This window comes from Candoia aspera, chromosome 3 (assembly GCF_035149785.1).
Source record: "Candoia aspera isolate rCanAsp1 chromosome 3, rCanAsp1.hap2, whole genome shotgun sequence".
NCBI classification, from domain to species: Eukaryota; Metazoa; Chordata; class Lepidosauria; order Squamata; family Boidae; genus Candoia; species Candoia aspera.
This window is the reverse complement of record NC_086155.1, coordinates 137,340,445-137,358,220: the sequence shown is the minus strand read 5'-3', so window position 1 is coordinate 137,358,220 and position 17,776 is coordinate 137,340,445. Positions and strand designations below refer to the sequence as shown.

At 37.1% G+C, this 17,776-nt stretch overlaps 1 protein-coding gene across 1 annotated transcript in view; it reads left to right on the top strand.

The window, feature by feature from the left end:
• ECI2 (enoyl-CoA delta isomerase 2) overlaps window positions 1-17,776 on the top strand; it is a 38,136-nt gene that overhangs the window by 17,667 nt on the left and 2,693 nt on the right. Inside the window, exons 3-9 of the mRNA XM_063298842.1 lie at window positions 602-700; window positions 2,961-3,143; window positions 6,291-6,360; window positions 8,758-8,860; window positions 11,852-11,972; window positions 13,292-13,381; window positions 13,942-14,085. Of these exons, the coding sequence (XP_063154912.1) occupies window positions 602-700; window positions 2,961-3,143; window positions 6,291-6,360; window positions 8,758-8,860; window positions 11,852-11,972; window positions 13,292-13,381; window positions 13,942-14,085 (810 nt within the window). The remainder of the gene's footprint in view (window positions 1-601; window positions 701-2,960; window positions 3,144-6,290; window positions 6,361-8,757; window positions 8,861-11,851; window positions 11,973-13,291; window positions 13,382-13,941; window positions 14,086-17,776) is intronic.

Here is a 17,776-nt window from a genome sequence, read left to right as displayed (position 1 = left end):
TTTAAAAGTTATCTACTTTATTTGCAACTTTACAATCCTTGGTTGGGTGCCCATAAAAATAAGTAAGAAAAAACGAAGTGGAGGAAGTAAATAATTTTCTTAAACATCTTATATGTTCCTCATAGGAAACGATTTATTCTGGCCCGAATTGGGTGCTACCTATTAGGGCAACACCTGATAGATAGATATACAAGTCTCCCATATGAAAGTCAAACTTGTTTTTGTTTGGACTTGGAGGTAGAATCTGTCTCATGTGTGCTATTAAAATGTTGGTTGTATACCCAATGACAATTAAACTTAATGCTTCCAATTGTTAACAACTCTAATTGCCATTGCAACCGGGAGGCCATTACCTTCTAGGTGACCACCAAAAACCTCTAACAAGGTTGCAAAATCTTTTATCAATAGCTATAGCTGTTAGAAACTCTCATTCCTCCCTCATGTTATTGTTAGCTGTTAATTGTTTTAGGATTTTCTTGCAATTTTAAAAATTCCTTTTTATATTTATTGCATTGTTGGTCTTTTTCTTGTATTTTGTGTTGGACCATAAATAAGTTTTGACTTGACTTGACTTGACTTGACTTGACTTGACTTGACACAGGCTACTCTGGGATCATGTAATACTCCAAAACCAAGTATGTTGGATTTTATCAACAAAGCCAAATGGGATGCATGGCACTCACTTGGCAATATGACACAGGTAAGCACGCTCCCACAAAAAAACCTTGATTTAACATTGGTGGTGGTGGGAAAGTGTCCTTTAAAACCAAATGTCTATTATATCCACATTTATATAATTGGTGTAATTTACATGATTTGAGATATGTAATTTGCATAATTGCAAATGGTATAAATTGATGCAGATGATGTAGCTATATCAGTTACATAATTATGCAAATGACATGTATGTGGCTTCAAGATTTCAGTCTTAAAATTGTGGTAGCTTTTTTAAAATAACTTTCTCTGGTACGAGTTTCTTACTTGACATCAAGGGTTGTGGAGAGATTCCATTTTAAATATTTTGTTTATTAAAACTTGGAAAATATTATAAGAAGTTCCATTTCCATTATTTCAAATATTTTTATATGAAGATGCCCATAGTACATATTGTTGGTTCTTACAAAAATATGCAAAATCACTGGAAGCAAAAGGCAAGGTGTTAATTTTTAAAGGGACTTTGAGAAGGATGTCACCACCAGAGAATAAATAATAATAATTTAAAAAAGGATATTCTTGTTTTACTCAAGGCTGCATTGTAATTTTTTTTTAGATTTTTTATCCCGCCTTTATTATTTTTATAAATAACTCAAGGTCGGAAGATGTAGTACTCCTTCCTCCTCCTATTTTCCCCACAACAGCAACCCTGTGAGGTGAGTTGGGCTGAGAGAGACTGACTGGCCCAAGGTCACCCAGCTGGCTTTCATGCCTAAAGTGGGACTAGAACTCTCAGTCTCCTGGTTTCTAGCCTGGTGCCTTAACCACTGGACCAAACTGGCTATCTTTCATAAGTAACTAAAATTCCCAACTGATCTAAAGTGAATTAATTCTGTTAAATTAGAAACAAATTAATTTAGGGTGCTTCCTGATTGAGGATTCTGTACTACACATCAAAAGACAATATACATTCTGGGAAAACCTGACAGGGTACAAATGAAAGACAGTGATATCTAAATCCCTCTGAAGTGCCATGAGCGAGGCAGGATAATTGTATGCTCAAAGTATCATCTGGAATCATCTTTACTTGACTATTGGGCAGTCACCCTTTCTCAGTCCAATCTACCTGACAGATTTGTTGTTGTGGGGAAAAAATGGAAGGAGGAAGCTCTATACACACTGCTTTGAGCTCCTGAAGGAAAGTGGGTGTAACTCTAATACATTTTGTTTTGTTTTGACAGTACCAAATTGTCACAGTTAATATGTAGGCCATTGTATTTTGTACCAGCTGTAAATTCCAAGTGGTCTTCAAGGGGAGCCCATGTAGAGCACATTACAGCAGTCCACTCATGAGGTGCAAGTGCTTTCTGCTTTAGGAATGGTTGTTGTTGATTGTTTTCCGCTGTAGGTGACATTTGATGGCAGGGGAAACAACATAAGGGGAATCCACCAATTTATCTTTTCCCACATTAAAAAAATAAGGACAGCAACAGTTCGTAAGTCACTGATGTGGTACAATAGGGTATGGCAATCAAGGCAGCAAATTTTATGCCAGCATATTTTTCTGCTGGCTCAAGTACTAGCACATATTACTTTAATGTGTCCTGGGACTGTGGTATAATTATGCTACAAAGAGAAACTTTGATGTCTTCAAAGGCCATCAGAATAGCTCCCCTTCCCCTCCCCCATTGCAACATCTATTGGTAATATGCACTTTCTGCAGGAATTATATATGTACTGCGCAGCAACTGTACTTAGCTCAAGGTCAAATACAAAATGTAATAAATAAATTTAAAAAATATGCAAGAAAATGAATTCCCTGGCACATACTGAGAGTATATAATTCCATTTCGTAGCTTCACAACTACTAGGAATTTATAATATTGAGGGAAGAATTAATGTTGAAATTTACCAGTGATATTAATATGATGTTAAAATGCTTAATTTTGCTATACCATGTCCAATGCCTGTTTTGACTGTTTTCTTATGATCTGTGATCCAACTGTATTTTTAATAGGAAAATTGCATATATTTTAAAATAATTTAAACCATTTGTATCCTCATTCTGAAAAAACCATAGAAATAGCAGCATTCAACTTACACCAACAAAGAATTTTCCAAAGATACATATTAATAAAAAATTTAAAACATAGCAATTAGACTTGCACTTTCATCACTTGAAAAGTTTGAGATAAAATATGTTATTTCTAATTTTGAGTCCTTCACTGTGGCAGTTTGTTTACATTTTTTATCTTGATATCATTTATATATTCTATTTTATACTAACTACTGACTTCTCATTACAGGACAATGCCAGACAGAGCTACATTGAGCTTGTGTCCAGTTTGGTTTCTGCAGAATCTTCTCCAGTTAATGAAATTCCCCCTGGTAGCAAATCCAGCTATGAGACACTCCAGGTTACTACTAAAGACAACATCATGAAGATCATGTTAAACCGCCCAAAGAGGAAAAATGCTATCAATATCAAGGTAAAGCTTGTAGATTTTGTAGTTTGGGAACAAATGGAGTACATGAAAAGGAACAAATGGGGTACATGAAAAGAGAGAGATGTTTAAAATATTAAGGCTTGATTTCACAAAACGGTGCCATCCATATATGTTTACCAGTCACCCCAGACATCTGAGGGAAAGTTACCCCTGGCACACTGTTAGGATTCTTTCCCTGTCTTCTCTTTACCTCATCTGTTTCTGTTCTTTTTTTCCCCCTTGCTATTTTTCAAACACAGGTGAATCAGTGTACATATGTACGTTGATGTGCATACACCTGAGATCCACAAAATTTCACCCAGGAATGCTACAAGTACCCATTAAGATTACTACCTATCTGCCTTCTTACATTTAAACAATTATTTTAATTTTAAAAATGGAAAACTGCATACCACAAAGCAGTCTGGAGATCCTGATAGACCCCTAAGCATTTTTAGAAAACAAAAAACAATGAACAGACCCAGCCCAGTGCTTTGTTTGGGGCAGTCAGCAATGTCTTTCAGGTTACAGAAGCTAACTGGAATAGCAAGCAGTTTTCTGGTGGATCAGTTATTTGAAACCATTGATTGACTGATGTAATCAATCACTTATAATTGCCAAGTGTTTTCTCAGCAGCCATTTTGCAAGACCACCCAAATGTTCTTAAAACTCCAAATGCTCAAAATGATTAATGACACTTGTTTGTTTATTTGTTATTTCTTGTGCTTGTTACACTGCCCATTCCTGCAGGCTCTAGGCAGCTAACAATATAAACATATAAGAATACTCTGGGAAACCCCAAATACATATAAATGTAAACAGATCAAGAAATAAACACTAACAAATACAAATCCCATGCATCTGCACTCCCACTTTCAAATCACGGGAAGATTTTCAGAGTTTTCCTGAAGGGAAAGTAGAAGGCAAAAGGAAGAGGGGCCAACCAAGGGCAAGATGGGTAGATGATATTCTAGAGGTGACGGACTTATCCTTGGGGGAGCTGGGGGTGTTGACGACTGACAGGAAGCTCTGGTGTGGGCTGATCCATGAAGTCACGAAGAGTTGGAAGCGACTGAACGAATAAACAACAAAAAACAAGGATCAAAAAGGCTGATCAAATTTCTACTGGGAAGGAGTTCCAAAGACTGAGGAGAGCTACTGAGAATGCCAGATGCCAAGGCTCTGTGATATGACAGTCTTGTAGGGACCCTATTTGATCTGTTTGTACAGGTAGATGACTATAAGAGGGTGATCCCTCAGATAACAAGGTCCAGAGCCAATGCACCAGAAGCGAACTGTAACCACTCTAGCTCCCAAAACAGCAGAATCACCCTAACATGTCAGAATATACCCATTACTGCCTCTGACTGTAGTATTCTGCACCAACTGTAGTTTCCAGATGTTCTTCAAGGGCAACCCCATGTAGAGTATATTAAATTATTCCAAACAGATAGTGACTAGGGCATCAGTGACTATGATCAGGGCCTCCTGGTCCAAGAAAATCACAATTGACACACAAGCTGTAACTGTGCAAAAGCTCTCTTAGTCACAGCTGCCACCTGTTCTTCAAGTAGAAGCTGTGAGTTTAGGAGAACTCCCAAATTGTGAACCACCTCTAAGTGGAGGAATAGAACCTTGCTCAAAGTTAAAGATGGAATTTTCCTGGAATCATTATGCCCACAAGACCAAAGCCACTCTGTCTTGAAGGGATTCAATCAAAAGTCTTTTTCTCCCCTGACAGCCTCCAGGCACTGGGTCAGCACTGCCATCAAACTACCTGTTTGGTGTGGTGTGTAGTCGACTTTTCCTCTAGCAATGCCCTAGGCATTTTCTCCTCCATTGCTTCATCCCCCTGAGCTCCTGCATATTACATACCATAACATGATTGTGGAGTCCTTGGTGCTCTCTGAGCCTTGTTGTTTTCTTGCAGACGTTTCATTGCCAGACTAGGCAACATCTTTAACAACAAGGCTCAGAGAGCACCAAGGACTCCACAGTTCAACCCTGAGCTACAAATATTTGCTTTGACTGATAACATGATTTACAGAATTTAAGACAAATTTTATATTTGAAATTCAACAAAGGAAAAATAACAGAAAAGGAGGCAAAAGTAAATAAGGAAGCAACAAGCAATTATTTTGATAGCATGTTATTGCTTAGTTAATGACAGCTGGATTAAAGTAGGGTTTGTATGACTTTAAAGAGAGAGAACATACAGTATGTCAATAACTGGAGAAAGAAGAAAATGTAGGTCAGGGGGAAAGTTTGGGGAACAGGACATTTTGTTTTATGTCTTAATTCATCAACTGTATATGTGGTCAGATTGTCCTGTAAAAGTATTTTGGAAACTATTCATTAAGCAATTAATGAAATAATAACTAGCTTTCCTTTTATGTCTAAAAACCTTTATCTGGATGGAAGATTGGACTAGATGATTTCTATTATATCTTCCAAACCTGATATTTTATAATTCTATGATCTTCAATATGCAGTTGAATTGAGAATTCGTATAATCATTTAGTATTCATACAGCTTTACACTTAATTAGACTTTAACCCAGTGGAATAAAGAATTCTACTTTGCCTGTTCTCTTCATCTAAAATGGCAGGTTAATTGATTTAATTGATGTCCAGTGACTTTTTTTTAATGTAGCAGAAATGAATTATAAGAAAGGGGAGCTTTCTTAAAAAAACTGATAATATCGTATTCCATTTACTGAGTATTAATGTTGTACTATACATTTTATTACCTCTGTACAAATATCTGACTGATAGAAATTGACTCAGATAGCTTCTGTGGTCATCTATAAACCAGGAGCTTGCATCTTGCTATGATCAAAAGACTGCATATGTTCATTGCAAAGGTCATAATATTTTACATTTACATTTCTGTCATTTAAGAAAAAAGTTGCTTATATATTCTGAACCACAAAGAAAGCACAATTTGATATTCTGCATATTTTGTTTTTCTCAATTTTATTTGTTGGAAACATTCTGTATCTATAGCAGTTCTGGAAAAAAAATGTTCTTTTGAGTCTTTGGATGGCATTGATAATCTGGGGATTCAGTAGTTCTAGCTACAAACATTTTTCCTCTAACTTTCTGCATATGGAATGGGAATTTATTTTCATTTGTTAATTCTCTTGTGCAGATGTACAATGAAATTATAGAAGCACTTGAGGAAGCAGCAAATGATGATTCTGCTCTAACAGTTCTTACAGGTATTAGCTTTTACTACAAAAGTGAAAATCTGTGTTAAAGTTAAGTATTAAGAAAACAAAGGTTGTGTTAAGCTGTATGCTTAGTGAATTTACAGTTGACAGTAAAAAAGCGAAGGTGTTAGTTTGATTTTCTTAGATAAAATATGGTTACAGATGGACAGCATGCTGGAAAAATAAGAGAATCCTAGGAAAAAAGGCAATAAGAAACTTAGGCAAAATCATGAGGATATTTTAGTGACAACAAATATCAGAAGAGTGAAAGCAAGTCAGCAAGAAGAGCTAATCAGTTGGTTTGAGAAAATACAAAAACTGACTGAATTTTTAAAACAATCATTACAAAGCAGAAACACACATACTTTGAGCATGTGATGTAAGTGGATGATGGACATGAAATCTAACTCTGTTTGGCAAGGTTGAAGAAAGACAAAAACGATGGATGGATGGATGGATGGATGGATGGATGGATGGATGGATGGGACCTCACTGGGACATCTTTGGAGGAACTACAAGTTATTACAAAGACAGGTCAAGATGGCAAACATTCATTTGTATAGTAACCAGGAGTTGCACTTGACTCAAGGACTTATCTTGTTCAGTCAAGTTTGTGTAAGCAGGAGGGTGGGGGAATATATTTTCTGGATGCAGTAGTTGCGTTCACATGCAATAATAGCATCTAGGATTCTTCAGAATGCTAGTTTCTTCATACTGCTGCCAAAATTATTGCTCCCATTTCGCTCCTGATTGCCGGAAAGAGCTAAGCAAGTCGGAAGTTTCTCCCACTATTGTTACATGCAAGCCAGAAATCTTGTGTTGGTCCTTTCCTAACAAATAAGTCAGTACAAATTCTGGCTTATGATTTTGGGCTGTTACTAGAGAAACAAGATAAGATCTGGCTCACATGTAACACTGATTAAATAAAAACTAGATAGGATATGACATAGATATAAATATTCTGGCATTAGTTTATATTGTTTACATAGAGATAATGACATACCGTTTCCTGAAAAGGGAAATTCTCAGTTCTTATGAGTAGCATGTCTGTAAGTAGAATTTGAAAAATGCCATTTCAAGATTGTTTTTCAGATTTTTTTAGAAACCCTGTTTGCTTACCATTTATTTCACCTTGTAATATCCCATTTAGCATAAGATAATAGCCTTCATTTTTAAAAAAATAATTCCTTCCCTTAGGCACTTGCTTGTAGAAGAGAGTAGAAAGCTGTCTGTCTCAAGATAGGATGTGGTTTCAGGATGAAAGAAGTGAAACTGAAATGCTACATAGGAAGAATAAGAAAGGAATACAATCCCTTGGGTCACAAAGCATCCAAAAGTATATACCACAAACAGTTATGGCAACCTTTGTTACAGATGCAAAGGCACGGGAAAAACAGTATATTTGGGTAGTTATTAAATACTTTCCCTTCCTTTCCTCTGTCCAAAATGCATTTATGTCAGATATTACCTATTTAATTTGGCCCACATAAATAGGAATAGTAAGCATGTTTAAATATTTTTTTTTGTTTGAAATAACATTTGCTTGACTCTCACAGATTTTCTAATAAAATATAAATGAATTATTCTGCAAATTTGAGAAGTATTAAATTTATTACTAATATATCTGTACCTCTCAATTCTTATCTATTTAATAAAATAATGTACTTGATCTCATGTACATTGCAAATGAGGCAATATTCAAAGTATATAGAAAATGCTAAACCATATTTTAATTTTATTACCTCTAGTCAATTAAAAGAATAATGTGAAAGAACAAAACTACAATATTCTTTATTGGTTAAATAAGTTTTAAATAACAAAGAGCAGAATCCAGTCAAAATGTTCTTTTACAATCTTACTGATTACAGTGGGAACTTAATAAGCCATTGAAATCATGTAATAATCCTCAACTAATCTTGAACCCTGTCCAAAATAAGTTGACTGGTTCTGCCTAGAATCCTCTTTTTGCATGTAATACAAATACAGGTAGTCCTCAGTTAACAACTGCTTTGTTCAAACTTACAACAGCACTAAAAAAGTAGATTTATGACCGGTCCTAGAATTTACAGCTATTGCAGTGTCCCTACAGTCATGAGATTGCGATTCACCCTTGACAACCAGCACACATTTACAATGGTCGCAGTGTCCCACAGTCATGTGGTCGCCATTTGTGACCTTCACAGCTGGCTTCTGACAAGCAAAGTCAATGGGGAAGCCAGCAGTATGTTGCAAGTCACAATCATGTGATGTCACACTTAATAACCCCAGGTGATCCACTTAACAACCACAGCAGAACTGATGTTGCAAGTTAGGTGCAGTCACACTGGAGTTGCTGGTCCAAATTGCAGTTGTTAAGTGAGGACTTCCTCTATTTATTTCACTGTTTTTTTATTTGCTTATTTATAGGTAATGGCGACTATTACTGTAGTGGAAATGACCTGAACAACTTTGCCAATACTTCAGCTGGTGGAATGGAAGAGTCTGCAAAGAATGGTGTAGTGCTGCTCAAGTATGACTTGCTTTTCATTTTGTTAAAATGTATAATGAATATGTACAACGGGTGGTAGACAGAAACAAGTCCTACCAAGTTCATTTAGTTACTCCTAAATAAACAAATACGCATGGGATTGTAACTGTAGATAAATTTCCAGTAACAGAAACTAGTGTATATTTGAATAGGATAAAGTCTGCAGCACATAAAGTTAATATAGAATAGTCATTGCATGTAGTGTGGCATGGGAATCTGAACTAAAAGGAACTTCCTCTTCTGTTTAGTTTTGACCAGAAGCCACTGCCTCAGTAAATACCTGTCTTGCATTTTTTCCCGTTTTTCCTGTTGTCAGTTATTGAAACGAACTCTGGAAACATCACAAAAGGAAAGAAAAAGGAAAGAAAAGATGCAGACAATCTAGCCCTCTAACGTTTGTTAAATAAACAACTGAGTAAAACACAAATTCTGTTCAAATAATCTATCAGTTTGAATATAAATTGCCCAAATGTTCTGTTTGAGGCAAGGTTAGCACACTCCTATGCCTTGAAATATCTGCTATAACTTCACAATGAGCACTTTGCCACACCAGCAGCCTTCCATCTTGCCACCTGTGCACCCTTCTGAAGCCTCGCTGGCTTGCGTTGCACCTCCCTAGCCACCCAGGTACCCTCCCTGGCTACTCAGGTACCCTCCCCTGCCCAGCAGCAGCCACCCCAAGCCCCTCCGTGCTCTCACCACACCTCCCTGGCCACCCACGCACCCCCTCCCTCTCCCACCTGGCGGCAGCCGCTTGCCTGCCTGCTGGCCTGCTTGCAAACTGCCTGGGACTTGCAACTTCCTGCCAGCTTCCCCACTGACTTTTGTTGTTGGAAGTCAGCAGGAAGTTGCAAGGAGGTGCTCGCTTAACAACAGCAACGGGGACCGAAAGGATTACCGCCACTAAGTGATACAGTCACGTGACGTCGCGCTTTACAACCACATCTCTTAGTGACAATTCCAGTCCCAATTGCTGTTGTAACTTGAGGACTACCTATCCAAGCATAACTTTCTAGTGCCCCCCCTTTCCTTGCCACCCATGCATTTGTCCACATATATTTGTTGATATTTTTCTGGTGCTTTTTCAGAATATGCTTCCTAATAGACAGCAATTGTTGCAAGAGAAAATTCATTTTTAAAACTACTAACAATGTACTAAGGAGCCTCAAAAATCTTCTGATACCATGGCACCTAATGGTCTTACAGGATGAACCTTGTGAAGATGGTATTCTTATAAGTCCTATGATGTATATTATCCAAATATAGCCTGAGAACATTTTGTGATAGCAAACCTAGCATGCCAACAAGAGGGCTTGTTTCCTAGAAGTGTATTTATCCACAAATACTAGTTTGTGGAACATTAGTTTCATTTGTGTATGAAGCAGAGAAGAGAAAATATTGGTAAGTTTTCTGGAGGAGATGAGAAGTCAGAAATATTGGAAATGTTCATCTTATCAGTGATAATTTGCAGACAACATTGTGCAACTGATTGTGTACCACAAGAGGTAGGGGAGAATCAATCTCTGGAAGTGCTCAGTGTACATTTAAGAGAATATCACTGTCTATTTTTGTTTTCTTCTTACATCATGCCTGCCTTTTCACAATTCATTGAAGAAGGCAAAGCACTTACTATTATGTGAAAGCAAAATATTTAATATAGGTCATGAAGGTGTCAGTCACCCTTTACTGGTTTGGTGATAACAGAGGCACCAGAGTGTTATTCTCTATGAGGCATCAAATCAGGATGGAAGCCAGTCAGTGGGAAAATGTTAGCTTTGTCTTTGGGCTGCAAAACAAAATGGCTGAAGAACGGAAGATACATTGGACAATTGCAGGAGAAACACTCCATAGGCTGAACTGAAGACAGCATTTTCCATATTGATTATATTTCATGTTTCAAGACAAGGAAACTAGAAGTATTAGCATTTCAGTTGGGTATTTGGGATTATTTTGCAATATTTATTCAGGGAAGTAGTAATATCCTATCCTATATAATGTAGTATCATTTCAATATCATTTACATACATGTTTGTGACAGAAAAAATACTACCTGGACAATACAGTTATCTGAATGAGAATATTATTGAATCAAAGTAGAGAAAATCTGGAAGTAAAAGCCATTGAAATGAAATCTGGGCAGAAGAAGGTAGCAGCTAATGAGATAGAAGGCAATGTATGTTACTTATCCTAATCCTGACCCAGGTATCTAGTGACATAGAGCCAGGAAAAAAAATGTAAAATGTGGGATGTTAGGATCATACTTCCTTATTTTATTCTTAGATAAGCATATCTTTAGAAACTGACAGAAAAGTTGTGAAAAATCTAATTGTGCAGATTTTCCAGGTACAGAAAATATCATTTACCTATATAAATCTGTCTCAGGAAAATACACACTAGGAAATGTGTCTGCACAAGAATATTTTATGATTTGGGAAAAAATACGTTATTTCAAATTATCTTACCGACACCTGTCAAAATAAGATATGAACAATTAAGTAAATATATAAAAAGGAACTCAAACTGAAGCCACTTTCCATTATGGACATCTTAGTTCTTTCTTAAGCGCATGGCGCAGAAAGACTATCAGACGAATACTTGGTGCAGCTTGAGCTAGAAATGGGTTGGTTAGTTGTGTGAATATTGGGTTATTACCAAGAGAGCTTTAAAAGTCTTCTGATGCAATTTTCACCTATTTTAATCAGTAGTAGAATTGTATTTTAGTAAAAACAAAAGCACTCTTTGCCTCACAGGATGATTTAAAGATAAATATTGTGTATTTAAAATCCCAGAAAAATATACAGTACATCCTCAGGAAAATTCAGCTTTAAGAGTATCCGATAAATTGTTAGATTTATATCTTAACTAAAACAGAGAAAAGCTAGGGGTTTTTTTTTCTAGAGAAAAATTGCTCACATGTTGTGACACTGCAAAAGATTATCTTGCCTGTAGACCAATTTCTGTTCCTATTTACAGAAACTTTGTTCAACATTTTATTGATTTTCCAAAGCCATTAATTGCTGTGGTCAATGGGCCAGCTGTTGGGATCTCTGTAACTTTACTTGGGCTGTTTGACATCGTATATGCTACTGACCGTGTAAGTTTTCTGCCTTGCTGCCTCCTATCTCTAACACTAGATCATTGTGGACATAGATGTTTGTTGGAATAGCATCTGTTTGTTCAAGATACAGACTTCCTTTTTTCCTATTTGGAGAATCAAGTGTGGCAGGGTGAGGGGCTATGTATGAGAACTGGAATGTTCTTTGTCCAATTGAATTATTTTTAACTGAAAGTCCTCATACTGGAATGCAAGCATATAGCATGTAGGCCGGGAATCAAAAAGAAAAACCTAAACTCTCTGGAAGCACCTGCAAGCTGGCACGTGCACACTCACTTGTGAGTTCAAAAATAACAACAAAGAAATTGTGTATTTATAACTAAGTGCAAAAGTGAAGTCTTAAAGAAAACCTTAGTAGTTCTTAGTATTCCTTACAAAATACAAGATAAAATTTTCCGCCTCCTCCAATTGCTTATCTAAAGTGTTTGCTTTACAATGTTAATTGCTGTCCTTCACTAGCCTGGCTACTGTTGTACCCAGAAAACATTACTCTAAGGCAGCGTTTCTCAATCTTGTCAACTTTAAGATATCTGGACTTCAACTCCCAGAATTCCCCAGCCAGCCATACTTGAGAAACACTGCTCTAAGGGAAAAAGAGAATATGTCCCTTACACTTCCAGGGTTTGTTTTTGAGTCCAGAGGTATAAAAATACAATAAACAAACAAACAAAAATATCTGGGTGAATTTTTCAAATCCATAAAAAACATTAATATTGTGGATAATTCCATTTTAAAGAACATACTATAATTAATTACATTTGAGCAGGATATGTACTTCAAGGGACACTTTAAACCAGATTTAGGGAATTTACTTCAGGAAACTGTCAATTTCCATCTGGAATAGCATGGCTCAGAGATTTGGCACAGCCTAGAGGAGGAACTGAATGTTCCAGAATTCTCCAGAATATTCCATCCATGAATCACATCTCTACATAAGAGTCTTGCCACTTGTACAAAGAACTGTAAATATAGGAATGTCCAGTGCATGTCTGAAGTTATTCTTGTTAATAACAGTTGTAACTGGATAAGAGAAGTCAAAGACTGTCCTCAATATTCTTTTCTGTTATATAAACCATAGAAATGTTGATCCCTGCAACTCAGTCCACATATGTTATCTTTGTTTAAAAGCCTTTGAATATCCACATACGAAGCATATCTCAAATATAAATACTATTATTATTCAGTTAAGACTAAGCATGACAAGAGTTTTACCATACCATTTGTAAGTGACATAGCTATATTCATTCTTCTAAGGAAAAAAAAACCATTTACATGTTGACAATGTTTTTTCCCCACAGGCTACATTTCATACTCCTTTTAGCAACCTGGGTCAAAGTCCAGAAGGATGTTCTTCATACATATTTCCCAAAATTATGGGGTTAACAAAGGTAGCATATGTATATTTTATCTGCTTGGTGGTTGATTTAGAGAAAATTTCTCTTAGATTTTGTTCAGGAAAGAAAACATGTTAAAAATGAAGAACGGGGTCAATTTATGTAATGGTAGGCACTCATTTGCCATATGGGGCATGGTCAGGACTGCATTTTAATAACATTTTAATATACATAGCAGTTAGCTGAAGAAAATGTACTAGTGCTGTTAGAAATGTTTGGTGTATAAAAATTATGATAGCTTCAGTATCCAGTATAGAACTAGCTAATTTGCACGCGAATACTAGAGCCCTAGAATGTTACAAAATACATAATATCACAGGGAGCTGCCTTGTCACAGATCAAAACTGCTTCTTGATCAGTTATGTCCAAATGGCCTATCCCTACTCTGCCTATCCAAAGTTGTGGGTAGATGCCAACTGTAGATGCCAAGGACTGAACTTAAGTATAGTTTATGAATTATACACGGAAGTGTTCTTCCACTCATTATATATAACAAAGCACCAGAATTAGTGGAAGGTCAGAATAAGCAGTTGTTTCTTTTCCCATTTAATCAGGCCACCGAAATGCTGCTTTTCAACAAGAAGCTGACTGCTGCAGAAGCCTGTTCACAGGGGCTTGTGACTGAGGTTTTTCCTGACAGTACATTTCAAAAAGAAGTGTGGACAAGGCTGAAGGCTTACGCAAATCTTCCCAAAAAGGTTAGTGTTAGCAAAATTGCTTATGTAATAAGTTGCATGAGTTGATTTTAATACATTTAACATAGGTGGGATTGCCATTTCTAATGTATTCTATACATGTATGTTATGGATTCAAGGTTTTAGCTGGGTGCAGGCAAATACTGTGTTTTCTGGGATGGCCTTGAATTCAGTTTTCAGAATGCTAACCTGATATGGCGTCTAGAAGTGTAAGCAAAATTAAAAATATGTTTGTTTCAAGCTGAGAACATCCCATCAGAATGTTCCAAATCAGCTACATCCAGGTGCAGCAACATTTGGAATAGCTTAAATATTGTGTTGGAATAAAACTTTAAAAGTTTTGTGTTTCAGTCTCAAGAAACAACAGAAATTCTCTTCCTCCTTGGTTTTTCATCCCCGCACCACAAAAGTTGGAGAGACGGTAGTCATGCTCACTGCTACCAGCTGGTCAACTTCAAGATAATTTTTAAAATAAATGTTTTTAAATATTTCTACACAGAAAGTCAGAATCTATTTCCCCAGATGGTCAATCAATACAAAAAAGAAAATGAGCTAATTGTGGAAGCTAGGCTGCTAATTGGCACAAGGCACAGAGATCATAACAATACCTGTGTGAAAGATCTGTGCCCATTGCTAAATAGGGTGTAATTTAAGTTGGTTTAGACTCAGAGTATCTAAGAGATAATCAGGTTTGTAATCTCTCCTGTTAACAAATTTGTCTGATTCAAGAGATCTGTAGCAGAAGCCTTATGAAAATTTCCCTATTCTCAGTGGCCCATCTGTCTGGCATATGGAACTGACCTTCTGCATTGGTCGATAGCTGTGGGATGCATTCAGTTACATTTGACCCCATTCTCTCAGTGTTCAGAAAAGCTATAAAGATGAAGCTCTTTGCCAGGCTTTTAACTGTTAATTGTTTTTAGCATTAATGTTAGTGTTAAGTTTTTGTTCTAAAATTTATATTCTGTTTTTGTTTTTTAAATTTCACGATATACCTTAAGTACTCGCCAGAATAGAAATAACAAATACATAAACAAACACATCTATATTCTTTAAATGAGTACCTGTTTTAACAGTCAGAGGGCACTTATCATTGCAACAGGTGTTTCGGGTCCCTGGGGGGGAAAAACCTGCCCACTCAGTATGTTTTCTTAAGTTTTAAGGTTTTTTTACTGTCTAAAAATAAAATTGTGCTGCAGGGATGGATCATATATAACTCTGTACTATGGCCTATTATATAGATTAAAGCACAACCAAAAAAATAAGTTATTTGCAAGGAACAAGCAAAATATATTTCACAGCAGGGCAAGAACATGCATACCTACATAGCCCAAGTAAGTAAAACTTTAACAGAACAGGACCTCATCAAGAGAAGACAGGAGGTTACTAACAATCCCAAAGCAAAATAGAGTAATTCATTTTGTCATTTTTAAATGCACTCTGGAAGCTAAATACAGCAAGAGAGTATCAAAACTTGCACAGAGTGCACCTACATACCAAAGCTACAAAGCAACCAACCAACATTTTACTAGTCTTTGCACCTGTGCAACCTCAACAGTATTGGCAACATTTGTGTATGATGCACAGTAATGCATGCATACACACAGCTTTGCATTATTTGCTTGCAAAATAAGGCACAGCTCAAAATGCATGCAAAGCTTAAACTCTTAATTGCAACCTACCTATCTGCACAACCCTAGCTTCCCAGAGCAAACAGCTTGTAAAACATCAACCGCAATAACTTACCAGGCCTACCAGCAAGGGTGGAGCTGCAAGCAAACTTATTCTTTGTGGCAACGTAAGAAATGTCTGCTTTCCTCTTAATATTCCACTCCTCTTAATATTACCCCATCCCGTGTAAACCAATAGCAGCAGGAACAAGGCAGATTCTTGCTGCAGTACTGGCTGAACTGGAAAGAGTGAAAAGAGCACAAAATAAGAGCTTAACTGCACTCAGAACAAATGGTATACTTGAAATGACACCACTTGAAACAAATGTTTTGGAGCTATGCATGTTTTCTTTGGATTGTTATAAGAATGAAATATTTTGTACATCCCTAATGGCATCATCCATTCACAGTATAAGGAAGCCTGGAAGAAGATTGCAAGAAAACAAACTAGAAAAGGGAAAAAAGGAAAAGGCACTTCCAAAATCAGCTCGATGAATCTGAATTTTCTTGGTAGCCAGACAATACTGAACAGTAGTTGTGGAGGGACAACAGCAAAATAGGAAAGGGAAGGAATACCAGGTAGTCCTTGACTTACGACCATTTGAAGTTACAGCAGCGCTGAAGAAGGGACTTATGACTGGTCCCCGAAGTTACGGCCATTGCAGTGCACCCACGGTCATGTGATCAAAATTTGGGCACTTGGCAGTCCACCCGCACTTATAACTGCAGGGGCGCTTCAACTCCCTCCCACCTGTCTCCCCCCATCTGTGCCCTTTTAGACCCCTGCCACCACGCGCTCTGCCACCCCAGCTGACCTTTGCCGTCTTCTTGCTCCCGCTGCTGATGAGGCGTGCCCGCCCTGGACTTCGCAAGGCAGCTGCTGGCTACATGAGGCTTTCTTCCCCAGGTCGTGCACAGCAAAGGTCAGCTTTGGCAGCAGAGCGCAGGACAGCAGGGGTCTCAGAGTGCAGGGTGGCTGGGACTGTGTTGGGGTGGCTGAGGCTTCCAGGGGCTGCTTCTTGTAGCCCTGGAGCCCCGGCACACCAAGAAGCCCCTGAGCCACAGCTGTTCTGATTTATTTGGAAATCAGAACATAAATCAGAAGTTAAAGATGGTGATTGATGGAAAAAATGACTTTAACCAACATTTCAATTATATTAGATTTCAACATTTAGGGCAAGAAATAACTATACAGGTAATTATTCTCATTTAATGACCACAATTAAGTGAAGTGATCACTAAGTGAAACTGCAACTGTGCTTATGATCTTACTTCAACTTTCCTTTGCTTTACAGACCTGCAAAGGTCGTAAATGCAAGGATTGATCGCAAAGTTGCTTTTTCAACACTGTCATAACTGCAAATGGTTGCTAAACAAGGCAGTTGCTAAATGAGGACTACCTGGACTTATAAAACAAGAAAGACACAATCTTTGTAGTTCTCCCTATGATGCCACTAGGTATCAGTGTCCTCACTTTGTATTTCATGGTTTTGTGATTCATCTGAAAAGTTCTGTGTATGTTTGTATATGATTGACTATGCCACCACGGCAATCATTTTGTCATGAGCAAACTCCCACTTCAGTGGCAGCTGTAGCATCCACAATGTGTTCTTAGAATGCCAAATTAATCTGGTGTTTTTTTTTAGAATATTTATGTTGCTGATTGACTGGTGTTTAACATGAGTGTGTGGACAGCTTATAAAACAAAACAAAAAAACTTGAGGACCCCTGGCATACCATGATAACATTTTATCTCTAAAACTGTAAACCATCTCTGAATTGTGGTGTAAAGGAATATATTTTTTAAAAAATCTAGAAATAATCACTAGTATGGTTGTTTGGTTTCATGTATGTATGTCCAGATACATGTTCATGTGTACAGTAATTTTGTTTACTTCATGTTTGGTTTGTTAATTAAAGTTCAGATTATATTTTCAGTAGGACTGTGCACACCCAGAAAATGATTCAGAAGTGCTTTGGACCTCAGACGAGCCCAGCATCCTTCTGCAGTTCTTTAAAGCATG